General features: G+C 40.6%; 2 protein-coding genes across 3 annotated transcripts; both read right to left on the reverse strand.

The window, feature by feature from the left end:
• Nucleotides 1-681: 681 nt before the first annotated feature.
• LOC122092915 (protein FAR1-RELATED SEQUENCE 5-like) lies at nucleotides 682-2703 on the reverse strand. The gene is made up of 4 exons (XM_042663217.1): nucleotides 1846-2703; nucleotides 1567-1713; nucleotides 1279-1386; nucleotides 682-1041 (listed from the first exon to the last, which is right to left on the reverse strand). Exons 1-4 carry the CDS (start codon nucleotides 2701-2703, stop codon nucleotides 682-684), a joined length of 1473 nt encoding a protein of 490 aa, XP_042519151.1.
• Nucleotides 2704-5240: 2537 nt separating this feature from the next.
• Nucleotides 5241-8334, reverse strand: LOC122093392 (probable L-gulonolactone oxidase 6). Of its 2 annotated transcripts, XM_042663726.1 has the most exons (4): nucleotides 8004-8334; nucleotides 6912-7528; nucleotides 6557-6812; nucleotides 5241-6460 (listed from the first exon to the last, which is right to left on the reverse strand). In XM_042663726.1, exons 2-4 carry the CDS (start codon nucleotides 7356-7358, stop codon nucleotides 5589-5591), a joined length of 1575 nt encoding a protein of 524 aa, XP_042519660.1. In that variant the 5' UTR covers nucleotides 7359-7528; nucleotides 8004-8334; the 3' UTR covers nucleotides 5241-5588. The 2 variants fall into 2 exon arrangements, with proteins under 2 accessions (XP_042519660.1, XP_042519659.1); XM_042663725.1 differs by lacking the exon at nucleotides 8004-8334 and having other exon boundaries at nucleotides 6912-7977.
• Between the last annotated feature and the right edge of the window lie 8059 nt (nucleotides 8335-16393).

Here is a 16393-nt window from a genome sequence, read left to right on the forward strand (position 1 = left end):
ATGAGAACTCTACAACAGAATAAACAAATGGGATCATAATATCCAAGAAAGATTAAATACATGGAGAGTATGGAACAGTAGCTGGTTAGATAAGGTTTGACTGTACTAACTATTCCGTTTCCCACAAAAAGAGTATGGAACATTGCAGACACTTTTTTAAGTCTTGGTGGATTCGAACCACCATAATCTGGGCACTAACCTAGGTGCTCTACCATTTTGAGCAAAAGACTCCTTACTTACAGAAAAATAATGTTAGCTGAATCCTGGATGTATTGGTAAGCACAAAAATAAAGATCCAATGAAACTTTGTGTTTTAATATCACAAAAATAAGCCATGACATTAACTGGATGTATTTAATAGCAAAAAATAATAGTCCTCATTAGCTGAATTGAAATATAATCTTCATCCAGTGATTGATGAGCTACAGATGCTTGAGATGATACATGGGAAATAGAATCCTGCAAGTGACATTGAATATTAGGCAATCTAGATTGACTAAGAAAAAAAAAATACAGCAAACAACATAACAAGCCAAACCTACTCACCATAAGTGACATGTAACTGGGATATGTGTTATCCATCAGTTGTGTAGGAGTTGGTGCATGTGTTGGTTGTTGTTCTTGTAATCGTTGACTGTTACTTGGCCCTCCACTTTTCTTTTTTTTTCCTCGTTTTTCAACTCAACTCTTTAACCGTCTACCACCTCTTGTACTTTTCTCTTTATGCTTCAAACGTAATCCTGGGTATACGTTATCAGAGAAATCAGGAAATATTAGTATATCAGGGCAATCAATTGGGTTGATTCTAATATTACCAAGCTTCAACCTTAATTCATTCGCAGCATCTTTCACCAAATTGTATCCCTCAATTGTATTTGAAGCTTCTGATGCTATTTGAATAAGTTCAAGACAAATACGCTTATACCGTTGCGTACAATCCAAGTTGACATCTTGTTCAACTTCTTTCCCCCTACTGTCATTGACCACCATAGTTCTTGCTCCCCGTGTCCATCTCTTCAAAATATAGCATTCAGGAATACGCTTTATATTTAACACATTAAAAACTTTCAAACAATGGCAACACAGAATACCATCTGTCTCAAATTTCATGCAACTACATGCTACAATTCCTTGAAGTGGGTTACAACATACTTTATACTCACAGTTTGCTTCAAAAATCCCAACCCGAAAATTAGTGAAGGACATTCCATCAATTCAGCCTATGATGGTGCAAACAGTCATCCAATTATATTCCTCTTGAAATAACTGAAAAATTACAGGAGTGTAGAGTTCCCGAACTTGTTTCTGTATAATTGACATTGAATTTGCAAGTCGTGGCATCTTATTTCGTGCATCAAATTCAGCTTTTAATTCATTACCACGCTTCTGGTTAAGAACTCTCTCAAAATGTTTAAAAAATGCACAACATCCAAAGTTGACTTCAAATAGTCCTTCAAGTCACTGTTCAGACTCTCACTGAGTTGTGTACTTCGAATGCCTATTGTGAATGTGTTTTTCATATAGCACTTCGCCCATTGACTTTTAAGACCATAAATGCGCTGCAACCATATCCTTAACAACATACTCGTTCAGCAAATTATGCCATGCTGTCTTGAATTCATCTTTCACATCGTATTGGTATATGCATTTCTTTAAATCTGTAAGAAACTTGGAGCCATCTTTCATCATATGACCCAAATGTGTAATGCCATTCTGCATTAAGTGCCAAGTACACAATCCATGCCATATCTGAGGTCACATTTCTTTTAATGCTCTAGCCATAGCTTTGTCTTGGTCCGTGAATATAGTTATAGGCTTCTTTCCACCATGTGCTTCAGCGAATACCTCAAACAACCATTCGAAAGATTCCACTGTCTCATCATATAAAAGATCGACCCTGAATACAGTGCACCCTCTATGATGATTGAATCCAGTAAATAACCCAAATGGCATACACTCTTTTTTAGTGCGAAATGTAGTGTCAAAGCTGACTACATCTCCAAATTGTGCGTAGTCAATGATCATTTTTGGATCAGCCCAAAATATGTTAGTTATTTGTTCTTCACTATCCAGTTGAAACGAGTATGTGAAAGATGGGTTATTCCTAGTTTGGGTAACAAAGTACTTCATCAAATTACCTGCTTCACCATATGTCAAGGCACGTTGTCTTTTAGTGCGGAGATAGTTCCTAACATCTTGGGTCAAACAACTCAGGTTTTTGATCCCACCAGCCTGCCTACCCATCAACTCAACTGTGGATCTAGGCCTGATCCCCGAGTCATCTGTCAAATCAATTTCTTGCCTATGTATGTCTAACATATTCTTCTGTGAACTCATCATATGAATTGTTGATGTAATATGAAGCTCATGATTATGTTCCTTCACAAAGTCACAACATTTGTATTTTCCATCATCAACCAAACATATGTTCATTCGTGCCTGGCAATCTGTTCTTGTCTCAGCTCGGGGGTTAGCAGTATTGATGTCTCGCTTATCACTCAACCAACAACCAGCTTTTGAATAGACAAATCCCCTAGATGTTATGGTCATCTTGTCTTTCTTGCTCTTATTCAGAAAGTGTTTCCTAACACTAAACCCCATTACCCATCCATAACTATTGTAATAATCATATGCATCCTGTTCTGAATTGAATAACATCCCAAAAATAGGTTCACTCACATCATTCATGCTAACATTCTCCATACTAGACAAAACAAACAAAAAACATTAAAGTACCAGTACTTCAACAGAATTTAACAAAGCAAGAGCAAGAGTGGAATTAAAAATTTTTAAAATACTCTAACTTGAATATAAGGACAGAGACAACAAATCTCTTAGGTTTTGACAGAGAAAGCAAGCAAATAAAAAATAATGGAATTGAAATTTTTTGAAAAAAAAACTCAAATCAGCCAAGGAAAATAACCTAAAATCTCTTAAGTTTTGAAAGAGACAGCAAGCAAACACAAATATGAATTTGAAATTTTAAAGATAAATAAGCTCAAATCAGCCAATGAAAATAGCCCTAAATCAACATTCATGTTCTCAAAACCCCAAATCACAGATCTAGACATATTGATGCCTTTTGAGAGAGAGAGATATAGAATGATAGAGATTTAATCAACAATTTGTTCAACAAGGTAAGCTGTTAAGAAAAAAAAAAGCATGACATTAACAAAAGAAAACGTTGGTGCAAAGAAAACGTTGGTGTATCATACCTTTGCACAGAGCTTTGTAACAAAGAGAGAGTGAGTCGAGAGTGAAGTTGAGAGCCAAACCGAGAGAGAGAGGAGTCGAGTGACGAACAGAGAGAGAGTCGAGAGCGTGGAACAAATCGAGAGAGCAGGGAGGGACGAACAGACGAAGAGTCAAGATAGCAGGGAGAGTTGAGGGAAAGAGCAAGTCTGAGCTTTTGGTTACAGAGAACCGAGAGGGAGAGTCGAGATCGAGAGAGAGAGGCCGAGAGAGAGAGAGAGAGAGTCAAAAGAGGATAGGGGGAAAATATTTCAGCTTTTATTTCAAAAAGATAAACCGATCCGGTTTGTTTCGGTTTGTTCTCCAATGGTTTGATTCAATATGGTTTTTTCACTGGTTTAAGATTGTATCATGGTAGATTCATCTTAGCCGTGAATATGGAATATTACATGTGTCAGCCACCTGGGGTGGCATTGTACAGAATTGTACGAGATCGGAATTGCAGACGATTTCTTCCCCCCAATGCCAATAGGCTTTGGGTGCTAATAGACCAATTCAGTTGTAAAGGAATTGAATTTGTACACACACTGTTGCACCTGTACACACACTATTCCACCTGCTCACCAACCATATTTATATTGCAATGTACTCACGACCTGTATATAGGTCCCTCTTGTATAAAGAATTAAAGATAAACACGACTTCAATACAAGATTCATTCTTATTCCTATTATTCTTTTATCTTTGGTAATGGTGGATACTTGAAAATATGGGAGTGATACATTTCGGTGTTACTATTCTTAAGTGTGATAATAGAAGTGCTATCTAGAATCACAATGATGTCTTTTATGAATGCACGAAACATATAGAGAATGATGGTCACTTTGTACGTCAACATCTTGTTCATGGCATTCTCGTCTCATACTAGTTGCCTCTTCTAAACAGATTATTGACATTTTCACCAAAACTCATCTCCCATTACGTTTTGGTACTTTTATTTCCAAACTCAAGTTGAGATCGACCTTTCCACATTGAGTTGGAGGGAGGATTTAAAGGAATTGAATTTGTACATACACCGTTCCACCTGCTCACTAACAATATTTATATTGCACATGTACTCACGACCTATATATAGGTCCCTCTTATACAAAGATAAACACGACTTCAATACAATATTCATCTTTATTCTTATTGTTCTTTTATCTTTGGTTACAGTGGATACCCGAAGACATGGGAGATACATTCTAGTGCTTCTATTTTTAATTATGATAATAGGAAGTACTATCTAAAATCAATTTTTTTTTTTTGGTAATGAAGTGCTTTCTAGAATCACCATGATGTCTTTCATGAATGCACCAAACATATAGAGAATGATTGTCAATTTGTGCTTCAACATTTTGTTTGTGCTACTCTTTGTCTTATGGCAGTTACGTCTTCTGAATAGATTGCTAACAATATCACCAAAACTCATCTCCCAGGACGTTTTGATATTCTTGTTTCCAAACTCAAGCTGGGATCGACTTTCCCATATTGAGTTGGAGGGAGGATGTAAAGAAGGAGTTGAATTTGTACATACACTGTTCCACTTGCTCACCAACCATATTTATATTGCACATATGTACTCACAACACATATTTTATATATATATAGAGGTCCCTCTTGTACATAGATAAACACTATTTCAATACAATATTCATTCTTATCCCAATTGCTTTTTTATCGTCGGTGATATTGCGAACTATCCATGTGTGACAGTTTTCTTTATCAATAACGCCACAAGTACGTTTCCATTTGGTTGTGAGAGGTATTATAGGGAATGGGAGTGAAATTTTCAAACCTTAAAAAACAGCTTTTATAAATTTTGCCTTGCATCTAATTCTATTGGATTTCAAAAGTAAATAAAAACTACATCTAAAAAGTTTCATTTAAAAGGGTTGGTGGTGGGGGGTGGGGTGGGAAGCATCAAGTTCTTTCCCCTATGAATATCTTCTTGATTTTATACCATGATAATTATAAGATCTGGATGCATGAATATACATTGGAAGATGTACGACTGAATTTGATGTTAAAATTTGACAATTGACCTATCCGATTCATTTCATCAAATGGTCAAATTAATTTACAAAAAACAATGGTCAAATTTATTATGTCACCTCTCCATGTGGCACAAATAGCCACAAACCTTACCTATTACATATATATGGATAAGAGATAGCTACATGGTAGTGTATGGTCGTTACACCACCATGAGACCAATGAGAGTGCATACTGGAGCATCGATCAATATGAATGAGATCCTTGATCTCATGGGAGGTGGGCCAGTAATTTCTCGAGCTTGCTGAAACCACATGACTAGGTAGGTATATATATATTTAGCTGAGGTAACACATTACATACTAACGATACAAATGATTGTGAATATTATTAGTACTTAGCCGCGGATGAGTCGTCCTCAAACGTGTACATACCCGTGCATCCTTGTATACCTTACCAGGTCTACAAAAGTAACCCTTTTGTGGAGCACAATGGAGGTCTTCCGAGCACACACAAAGCCCTTCCAGCGCGCATCCCTCTTTGAGTGTGGTCACCTCACTTGGATTTTCAATCCCAAGCACTTCGTCTGTCCATTCGTTGGAGAAGAGTCCCTGCGGATCATACCTTTGCTTCACCTTCAGGAACGCCTTCGCATTCCTCCCGTACTTGTGGATCACACCATCGAACGCCAGGTTCCTGTTCTTGCCCCAGTGAGGAAGCCCTCCATATTTGAAGAGCGCAAGCTGCTCTACCTCTTCTATGATGTCTTGGTAAAGCCTGGGGCTCATGGGTTCACTGCTCCTATAGTAAGTGATATCGAAGTCCACTGCGTCTTCCTGTTTCCCCAAGTAGGCGCTAGAGGCTTTTACATATCGCATCAGGATCCCATTGTAGAGCTCCAACCCGCACAGTGCCTTGGGCTCCAACCGTGAGAGCTTCTGCAGGTCTAGGATGAAGCTTCCCACTTTGGACAAGCCAATGCTGATTGTGGTTTGGTGGAAGAATTGGCCCTTCACCCTAGGGTCCCATGGGCAAGCCGTGATGCGACCATCCTCGGGGCTGTCCAGGCAAGTCCCCGAGGCTTGTAGCCGATTGTGATATCCAACCACTGGGTAACCCGTAAACAAAATCCCATTATTTGTTAGGCCATATGCGCTGCTCATCAAGGTGGACGTAACTAGCTTTGCATCGATGCACTTTCCTTCCGCATTGCTTGTAGACTCTTGGCTTTCCTCTGTTTGTCACGAACCATATATCCAACCAGAAACTCAGATCTCAATACCCAAATGTAAGTATAAGCCAACAAGGGAAGAGCATAATTAATGGTTACCAGAAGATCTTATGATGGCCAATGCAAGGGAAAGAGTAGGCCGGAACCCAATGAAGTCATAGTGACCATTGCCGGAGACATTGAAGGAGACTCGGTCATCAATTCGATAGACTGCCTTCCCTTGACTAGGGTACCAAATGATATCTGCGAACTCATGTTGATGGCCGAATTCAGCCGCTTGGTCTCCCAAATCCGAGTCATTCTTCACCAAATAAGTAATGGAGCGTTTGAAGAGTGGTTGCAATCTTAGGGTGACCTACAAGCACATAGAAGGATTCAGGAGGGGGAAACCTCAAAAATCTAAATGTTGGGTTTCACATGGAAGGTGGAAATTGTTCATTGCCAGCTGAATTACCTGTGAGATGACACCAAGGACACCCAAGGATACGCGAGCGGCATTGAAATCCTCGGTTTGAGTGGTATCCATCACTCGGAGCTTTGCGTAGTTGTCCTTGGGCCCCGCCGGTGTGACCATCCGAAGTTCGACGACGTAGTCATGCACAGCACTTCCCTTCCCCCACAAGGAGCTGCCATGGGCGCCGGTGCCCAGAAGCCCACCCAACGTCAACCCCCACCAGTAGGGCGAGTAAGGCAAAGCCAGCCCGGCTTTGGCTGCCTCGTCGATCAACTGCCGCAGCGTCACGCCACTCTCCACGCTTATCGTCATCGTGGTTGGGTCTACCTTCAAAGTCCGGTTCAGATACTTGGTGCTTATCAGCAACCCGTCCTCCCCACCCGGGCACACCAGCTTGGGGATGCTGTGACAGTAACGGGTCGCCACCTTCATCTTTCTCTTGCTCATCGTGCCTTTGGCCACCACAGAAATAAGTTCTTCCTCGCTCGTCGGATATGCAACGTCCGCCGCTCGACACACACTCCGATCAGGGAAGGCACCATAGGAATTTGTGATGGTGCAATTACTTGTTCGCGACGACCAACACTCGATGGGGTCTTCGGGAGGGCTACAGTCCACTGTACACATTAATAGGAAAAGATATTGAGACCTGAAGAAGACCCATCTGGTCTTAGAAACATCTTTTCTCATGCTTCAATTAAAATTGTATCGCCGGTAAGCTCGGCTTGACCGAGAGGGTTTTGTTGTGGAGTTTGGGTTTTATCTCTGCACAGTACTGCAGGTCTTGCTTGTAATGGGATAAAGGAGAAAGGAGGTACACTTTATATACAATCAAATAGGCTCTGTGGGCGTCAATTTGCATAGTGGAGGAGTAGGGGAAGTTCCCACCTATTGTCAGCACGGCTAGAAGCATCGTGGTGTTTCGTAAACAAGGAATGAACTCAATGAAGTATGTGGAGATGTTAAATTATTATTTTATATGAAAGCTAATGAGTTGTTCATACACTCAGACACAGAGGCCTTTGAAGGGAAGTCGGAGATGGATGGATGTTCAGTGAGTTACTGCTTAAAAAGTTTGAAATCTTACGTTACCTGCAATGTTTCTGGTGAAACCTCTTCTGATGATGTCGAGAACACCTAACAGCTTAATCTTTCCTTTCAAGGGAATACAGATTTGAAGATGATGTTGATGGGTCAAGGGAGTGATTCCGCATTAGACCTGACTCCTCAGACCTTAATATATATCATATATGAGGATTTCTTAACCATTAAATTTGGGCCAAAATGTCCAGATGTTGCGAAGCTAGTCGGTAAGCAAGGAACGAAGAAGTTCCATGGAGTTCACCCCTGACTGGTGTTCTCTCTCTCCCATGAGGATCAATGAAAACCAATCCCGTTGTGAGATTGCAAGAATCTATGTCCCTCTCTGATCATAGATGATGAATTCCACCAAGTGACTGATCTGGTGAGAAAGCTACATCACGAATTAATTGAGTTTGTTGTCGGCAGTAGAAGACAAAGAAAGACGCTGCTGACGAAATACATTGGAGGCCCTTACATCTCCTTTCCCTTATCTCTCTTGTTGTCACGGTTAGACATTAGGCGTTGGCATCATGGTAATGGTTGCACTTATAAGTGCTATGATGTATGGCATTGTTGTCATTATTGGCAATATAATGTTTGCGATGATTTGAATGGTTTTGGTTGATTAAGGTATTTGTACGCTCCATTTGGGTCTCACCATGGTGCTTAGTGATGTGGGTGATGATGCAGTATTGATGTATCCGTCACATGGGCATGGGTGCAAGGCCAAGGGCCATGAGAAGCGTGCGTGCAATGGTTCTTTTATCAAACACTTGGTGAAGTCCTTGGGACTAGGTCATTTTTCTTAGCTTGATTTGAAGGTCTCTGCCACCATATACTTGTCGAGGTTTTAATGGCCTAAATAGTTAACCATTTTGGCGGTTTGTGTGATTTATTGTAAATCCGCATGGCCTCATTGTTAATACCTATGTGTGGAGGGGTCTATTTATAATAAGGTAATTTACAGCACTACCCCCTACAAAATGCCAATATTATAGGAACACCCTCTCTTTTTCACCAAATTAGACTCATACCCTCTACTGTCATTCACTGTTAAATGAAAAGTTAAAATGACCATTATACCCTATTCACTAAAACTTATGTTCTAACCCAAGTCCTCTTCACCTCTCTCTCTCTCTCTCTCTCTCTCTCTCTCTCTCTCTCTCTCTCCCACCTCAATTCGGCCAACCATGGTCATAGGGATGACATGAAAATCGGCAATGAGTTCTTCCAGACAATCGGAGGTGTTTGCCAATATCATCCCTACGCCACTGATGCTCTCGACGATATTCCCTTTCTCCACTCTTGTGATACAGCCATAATTGTAGACAACGATCTTTCCAACTACTTTGGAGGAATTGAGTCTCTTAGGGTAGCAATAGCTGCTACCGAGGTCGGCACCGTAGAAAAGGTGTAAATACAATTGGTTGAGTGGATCCCCTAAGCAAAGAGAGACTCCGCCAAAAACACTTCCATCTCCGAGAACCACATCGGCCAGGTATAGGGGTGTCAATTCGTGGCCCGACCCGACTAAACCGATCGGGATCGACCGTTTATAGACCGGCCTAGCCCGGACCGTTTATTAAACGTGTCGGGCTTGAGCCCAGCCCATTTATAAATGGTCAGTCTCGGTTTTGCTACTTGAACCGTCGGGATCCCGACCGAGACCGACCGAATAACGCCCGACCGAGACCGGCCTATTATGCACCAACTTGGCCCGACCCTTTAATGATTGTAGAATACATATTTTACCCCCCAAATTAAAGAATAAAAACTAAAAAGTAAAAGACATGTTCACATTTTAAATAACGGTTATATTTGGTATCATTTATTGATTTATTGTCATTTTTTTGGGCTTGCATGAGTGGGCCGGAATATAAGAGCACATTTTAAAGAGGGCCCGTTTAAAAACCGGTTAAAGCCCGTTTAACATTAAACATGTCCGTAGCACGGTTAAGGCCCGACTAAAGCCCGATTAAGGTAGCCCGATTATAGCCTGAGACCGACCGACCGAATATAAAGTGTACCATGCCCTCAATAACTAAGCCCGATTAGTTAAATGGGCGGACACGGTGTAGCCTTTGAAAGTCTTCAAGCCCGATTAAGCCCGATCGAAACCGGACCGATCCGACCGGTTGACACCCCTAGCCAGGTATTCCCAATATATGGTGGAGGCAGCATCGGTTAGCATCCAAGGGGCGATGTTTACAAAAGTGTAAGGAGTAGGGCCAGAGTTCCCAACTGAGCAGGAAACAAGCACGCCTTTCTGGGTGGCCTCGAAGGCTCCGATGGTGATTGAATCATAGTAGTAACAATCATAAATGAAACTGCCTACGGAAGGGAGATAACATGGACACCGTCGGCAACGGCTTGATCCCTGGCGGCGAGAATATCAGAGAAGAAGTAGATAACATATCACTTGCTCCAGATTCTATGAAAATAACACTTGTCAAACAGATAATCTCCCCAAGTTATCGAAAATTCCACTACTGACAAAGATAGTGAAATAGGCTCTCACTTTCAATTGCATCATAGCAGTGAAGTGAAAAATGAGGGTCCCTCTTTCTCCACTTACTAAAGGATGAATCTTCCCAGATTCTATGACCTTGATCTGAGGGGGAAATAAGTTTTCCAAACAGAGCAGCCATGACCTAATCACAATGTTATCACTCTCCACTTCTCAGTTTAATTTATCAATGTTTGGTTAATTAATGGTCTCACTCTATATAACTAATTTCTCATCTGGTCACGAAATAAGCCACCACTGTCCTTATTCATGGGTTGCCGGGGATGAAGGGCTCTTCTTCTGCTGTAAGTAATGATGATGTGTTTGTGTCAATCGCTTCGCCTCCGAAACAAAGTGCTCCATTTGATGATTTGTCATGGAGTTTTAGATGGAAGGAGCCAGACCCAAGAGTTCTAGTGGAAGGAGATCAGAAAAAGTTATGAATGATCCATCTGGTTCGATAGAGAAAAGAAAAAAGGAGTAAGCTTCTCCCATTGTCCTCCGGAGGCTTGGAAACTCCTCTGTCTGAAGGCTTGGAAAATCATCCTCAAAGGAGATCGAGGATGAGGAGAGTACGGCTGGTAGGAGGCGAAGGTGGGCCACCTAAGAGTATGTGAACTAGATGGCAAAGCCGGTGGTGACATGACTGTGGGTGGAAATGACTTGGGGTGGGACTTATTACATGGGCATTTTAGGTACTTCACATTTACTAAGGGTATTTTGGTATTTAAAAAGAAATATAGTAGCTGACATCAGTATATAAGGTATATTCCTTAACTATGACTGACAGTAGGGGGTCTGAGTCTAATTTGGTAAAAGAGAGGGGGTGTTCCTATAATACTGGCATTCTCTAGGGGGTGGCATTGTAAATTACCCTTTATAATATGTTAGAAGTGTTAATGACAGTTAGATGGGCAGTTAGCTTTAGAAATTCGGATATGATTGCTGGAATTATGTCACATGGGAATTCATGTTTTTAAGAAATAGTGACACGTGAACTGTCATTAAAAGTAGTTAAGAGCACTATTATGTCCCTACAATAAAATAAAAATGACTTTCATGTCCCTATTCAAATTTTGGACCTAACTTCTTCATTTTAGAGTCAAATTGAGTTATTCAAATTGGGGATTTCTCACAAGAACGTGAAGAATAGATTGGGAGTGAAAGTGAGAGATGAATCTATACACTCGGGCCATACTTTGAAGATGAAGCTAAGTCTATGTATTAAGGATATTGGAGATTGCCTTAATCATTTCAACTTGGTTCTTTGGGTGCTTTGAAGCTATATTAGATGGAGAAATGGTGTTGATGGTGGGTTTGCTCAAGTGACTTTCTCACTTAGGTAAAGTTTCTAAATTTCCATTTTATTTTTGGCTATTGCAAGTTGAATAGAGTTGTTTGCATAGCCATAGATATGATTGTGTTGGGGTTTTGAATTTTATTATTTGAAATTTCTTATAAGGGACTTGTAAGTGGGCACTCATAAGGTGTTTGTTGAAATGTCTAGTATTATCTAGGGATCTACAGTTGTAGCTGTGAGTGATGGGTTGTAGCCCCGATTTGTATCATCAAAAACCAAATCAAGAGAAGCATATTGGGCAATATACGAAACCCATTTGTGGGCATTGCTCTGTGGAGTAGGCACATTGCCAAACCATGTAAAATTTAGTATTGTGATTGTGTGTACTTATTGTCTGGATAAAAGTACCATGAGTTATTTTTGCAGAGTGGGTGCACACTCCTGGTAGGTTTGACCATCTCTGATTGTAGGCAGGAGGGGACACGAACTGTAGTTGGTAAAATTGGGACTACCCTAGCCAACGGTGCATACATGTGTGCATCTGTTTCAGTGCTCGTAGTGCAGTGGGGTTTGTCAAGGTAATTTTTGGGAGAAATATTAGTGCCTACTGATTCACCCCTTTCTCAGTAGTGAAGCCAGTTCATCAATCACTATATTTAATGAGAAACAAATAAAAGCAATTAATGAAAAAAAAAAAACAAGAGAAGAAATGAGAGGTGAGGTAATTTTCATGGTCGGCACAACCCTCCATCTACTTCACTAGCTGAATTGAAAATGAAAATGAGCGAGGCAGCTACAACACCAACCATGGCACATAAAATGTGCTAAACAACCTGTAGCATTGCCTATAAATAGGGAAGAAGGGGGAGAGGTGTTGAAGCACATAACTGAAGCTACTAAGAGTGGGGTTTTGACTGGTATTCTTGATTTGGGTTCGGATCTCATCATTAGAAGTTTTTTGGGTTTATGCTCTTTAATCTCTATTGGTATTTAGTGAGAGTTGTACCGAGGGAGTTTTTTTGTGGAGTGGATTGCATATATAGTGTTGAGAGTGAAGGATGTGCATTATAATTTTCCTTGTTAGTGAAGTGAGCTTCGTGAGATTACCCTGTGGATGTAGGCAACCGGGCCGAATCACATAAATCCTGTCTCTACGTCATTTATTTTTCCTTGTTTACCGTAATTACACGTTTCGATTCTGGATATACCAATTAATGTGGGATATATTTTCGCAACACCCCCACTGCTTTTCTTTCTCCCTTCCATGAGGATCAATGAAAAACAATCCCATTGTGAGATTGCAAGAATCTATGTCTCTCTGTAATCACACAAATAATGACTCCTAGTCCAACAAGTGACAAATCTTTTGATAAAGCTACATCACAATTTAATATGTATACATTTTGAAGAGGGAGTGCCATATCTTGTGACCGGTTGAGAGAGAGAGAAAAAAAAAGTACTCTACATTCTTGAGGGGCATATTATTACAGAACTCCATCATTGAATCTAGGTCAAGTGAGGCATACTCAATGTAGGTGTTGCCTATGACACAAGCTATGGTAGGGCTCCCTGGATCCATATACTTGGAGATTATAGGCTGATAATTATGGAACTAATGTTGTCTATCAAGAATGCCTTTTTGGGCACACTAGTGATACGTTTGTGAGTACACAAATCTTTCAGGACCTTTGCATAGGCAGGGATCTGAGATATGGCATCCAAAGATGGATGTTCACTTCTACCTTTTTGAAGACTTTTAAAATCTTGTTCATGGAAGCAGTTTTCTTTTTGTTTACTAAGCGATTACCTTGAATTGCAACTCTCAAGGTTCCAATCACCTTCTCGGCGTCAAAACGGTGAGGTACGGCTTTGGCAATGAGCGGGGAACACTTTTCCCCACACTTTCTTCCCTTTTCTTCATTCTTCTTCTCTTTCCTCTTTATTCCTCTCCACCAAACCTTACTGAACAATTAATGGGAGAAGAGGAAATGCTTTTTATAATTGGCTCATAAATATCTACTAGGGTGCATTTGGATTTGACACCCTATGGCCTGAATCGCGAACCAAGCGAAGTAATCAAAAATACTGGGCATATATGACTCCACTACCACGGAGAATTTTAAACACGCGTGATGACCCAAGTTGGGCTTGCAGGGGCCACATTTTCCCTACAAGTGGGTCACACGGGAGAGTTGTACCCACCTGTTGGCCAAAACATGGCCAAACTTGCTGGATTTCGGTGGGAATCGGTCATCAACAAGTATTTCATTCCCGCCACTTGTTGTGAGCCAAATTCTTATCATTTAATATGACAACTTACCTTCCCTACTCATACATAGCCTTATAAGGCTTAGGTGTGCGAACCACATCTGGCACTTCCTTGAATTTGTCCGGCTACCCCGCATTCGATGTCACCCTTGTTGTCATACACCATAAGGCACCTGCATCAACCCTTGTTGGTTCGAACCCTGCATGACCAAACCGAACCAACTAGACAATAAGCCGGGTTTAGGGAGTAGTGCACTACAACTTAGGCACCGTTTGACAACGTTTCTACCGTTTCTGTTTCCAAAAACAACAAAAATGAATTTTCACGTTTTTGAAACAGAAACGGATTTATGGGTTGTGATAAACCTATTTCTTTGATCAATTTATGCACACATTATTGTTTGATAACATGTTCCTCACTTTTGAGATTCAAAAAATACATTACTTTTGAGCTTGAGAAGAGTCACGCTTCTTAGTTTTGGGTTTTTGAATCAGGCAAAAATCCACAATTTGTTGCCTTCTCTTGTTTCTAGAAACGTTCGTCACAGCTATTTCTTGCAACATAAATTTTCATAAATTTCTGTTTATGTTTCTAAAAACGGGTGAAACGAAACAAGATTATCAAATGCTTTTTACCCTGTTTCTTCGTTTCTTCGTTTCTAGGAATAAGAAAATGTAAAAACGCGTTCTTAAGAACATTGTCAAATGGTGCCTTATAACATGATATGCCTAAAATCATCTCACCACTAAGTGGCTAAACATTGCATGATGGAGGCTAACTAGAAGCCAAGGCTAGGCTCAAGCCGCCACCGTTTCTTCAGGACTGAGACTCTTTACAGCTTAAAGGCAACTCCTAACAAGGTTAAGCTTGTCATTCCACGTCTTCTTTTGAGATCAGTGCTTCATCAACTCCCATCCTTTAAATAGGAAAGAAGAGGCATCACACCCTAATTCTTTCAACATCCTAACATAAACTTCTTATTATGGTTCAAATTTTTGGCTTGGGCGTTGGAGAGCCTCTTTCCCACCATGGAGTCTGCTCTGGACCTCTCTTGACCTCTCTTCTAAAGTTCTTGGCCCCGGTTAGGATGAAGATTTGAACAGGGGCAGGAATTTAAACTTAATTGTAAAATTTCATGCTTGAAATTAAGGCGTTTGTCTTGATCGTTAGTAATTTCTGAGCTTGTAGATGCCAATATAAGCACAAAGCGTCAACTTGTAGATCCATCACTTATTAATTTATTATAGAAGAAGGGTCCTTAATTCTACGGTTTCAAGAAAAGGGAATCGAACTAATTTGTGAAGTTTTGTATCAGTGGTCAGTGGTCACCGAAATGGAATTTTCTCTTTTATAAAAGCAGTTGGATCGGAGCGATTACAGGGACGATTCCCAATTCCAAAACTGATCCCAGTTCTAGCACAATATGACATGGAATCGGTAGATAATCCCCGATTCCGGTTTTAAAACAACCAGCAACCATGCACGCGGAATGGCGCTGGTGACAGGCTGGCAAGGTAATGTCAGCTACCGTCAGCTGTCTTCCATCCGATGATACCTAAAGGCAATTTAGAGGTATTTCGGGTCTGCTCCACTTTTGACGAAACTAGGAGCTCCACTTCCCCGGTCCCCCCTCGCCCTCCCCCCCGGCTTAAGAAAATTTCCAACTTGTGCGTGTCCTTCACTAGGTAACAGTCCCTGTCCCTAATTATAGGCTGACATACTAGACCTGGTGGCGGTTAAAATTTCTAGCTTTTATATTTTGGAATTTAATTCATCACTGTTTACTCTAACTACCTTTGAATATTAAATAAGTATTAAATTAGGTTCTGTTGAGACAGAGCTAAGCTCTGTTTTCCCGATATTGACTTTCAGCTCCCGAGGGAGTGAGTTAGATTTGTAAGTAGATGTCTTTGTCTTTTCAAAACAACGGTGGGGAAACTGGGAAATGGGACTAATGGTGAAGGGACCCGCACCTTTTGTTTATTTTGTTTCCGACAGCTGTTTCTCATACCCAAAAGGGTAATGAATGCTTCTAGCATTTAATGCTCCGCTACCAATGGTTAATCTCTCTCATATTTACTCTCCTTCTTCCTATCGTCTCTTCTCTGCTCCACTACTAATCTTCTATTACGGAATTCAGTCCCAGATAAACAATAAACCGACGTCATTGCCCTCCTTCTTGAGTCTCGAGACTCTCCCTGAGAAGAAAATTTGACTGTTACCCGGGTTGGCTGCAATCCCTGTCGGTAATTAAATAAATAAAATATTTACTTCTTTTAAGATTCATAAATACCGTCTTTGATTGTAATATTTTTGAAAATATC

This window comes from Macadamia integrifolia, chromosome 11, assembly GCF_013358625.1.
Source record: "Macadamia integrifolia cultivar HAES 741 chromosome 11, SCU_Mint_v3, whole genome shotgun sequence".
Taxonomy (NCBI): domain Eukaryota; kingdom Viridiplantae; phylum Streptophyta; class Magnoliopsida; order Proteales; family Proteaceae; genus Macadamia; species Macadamia integrifolia.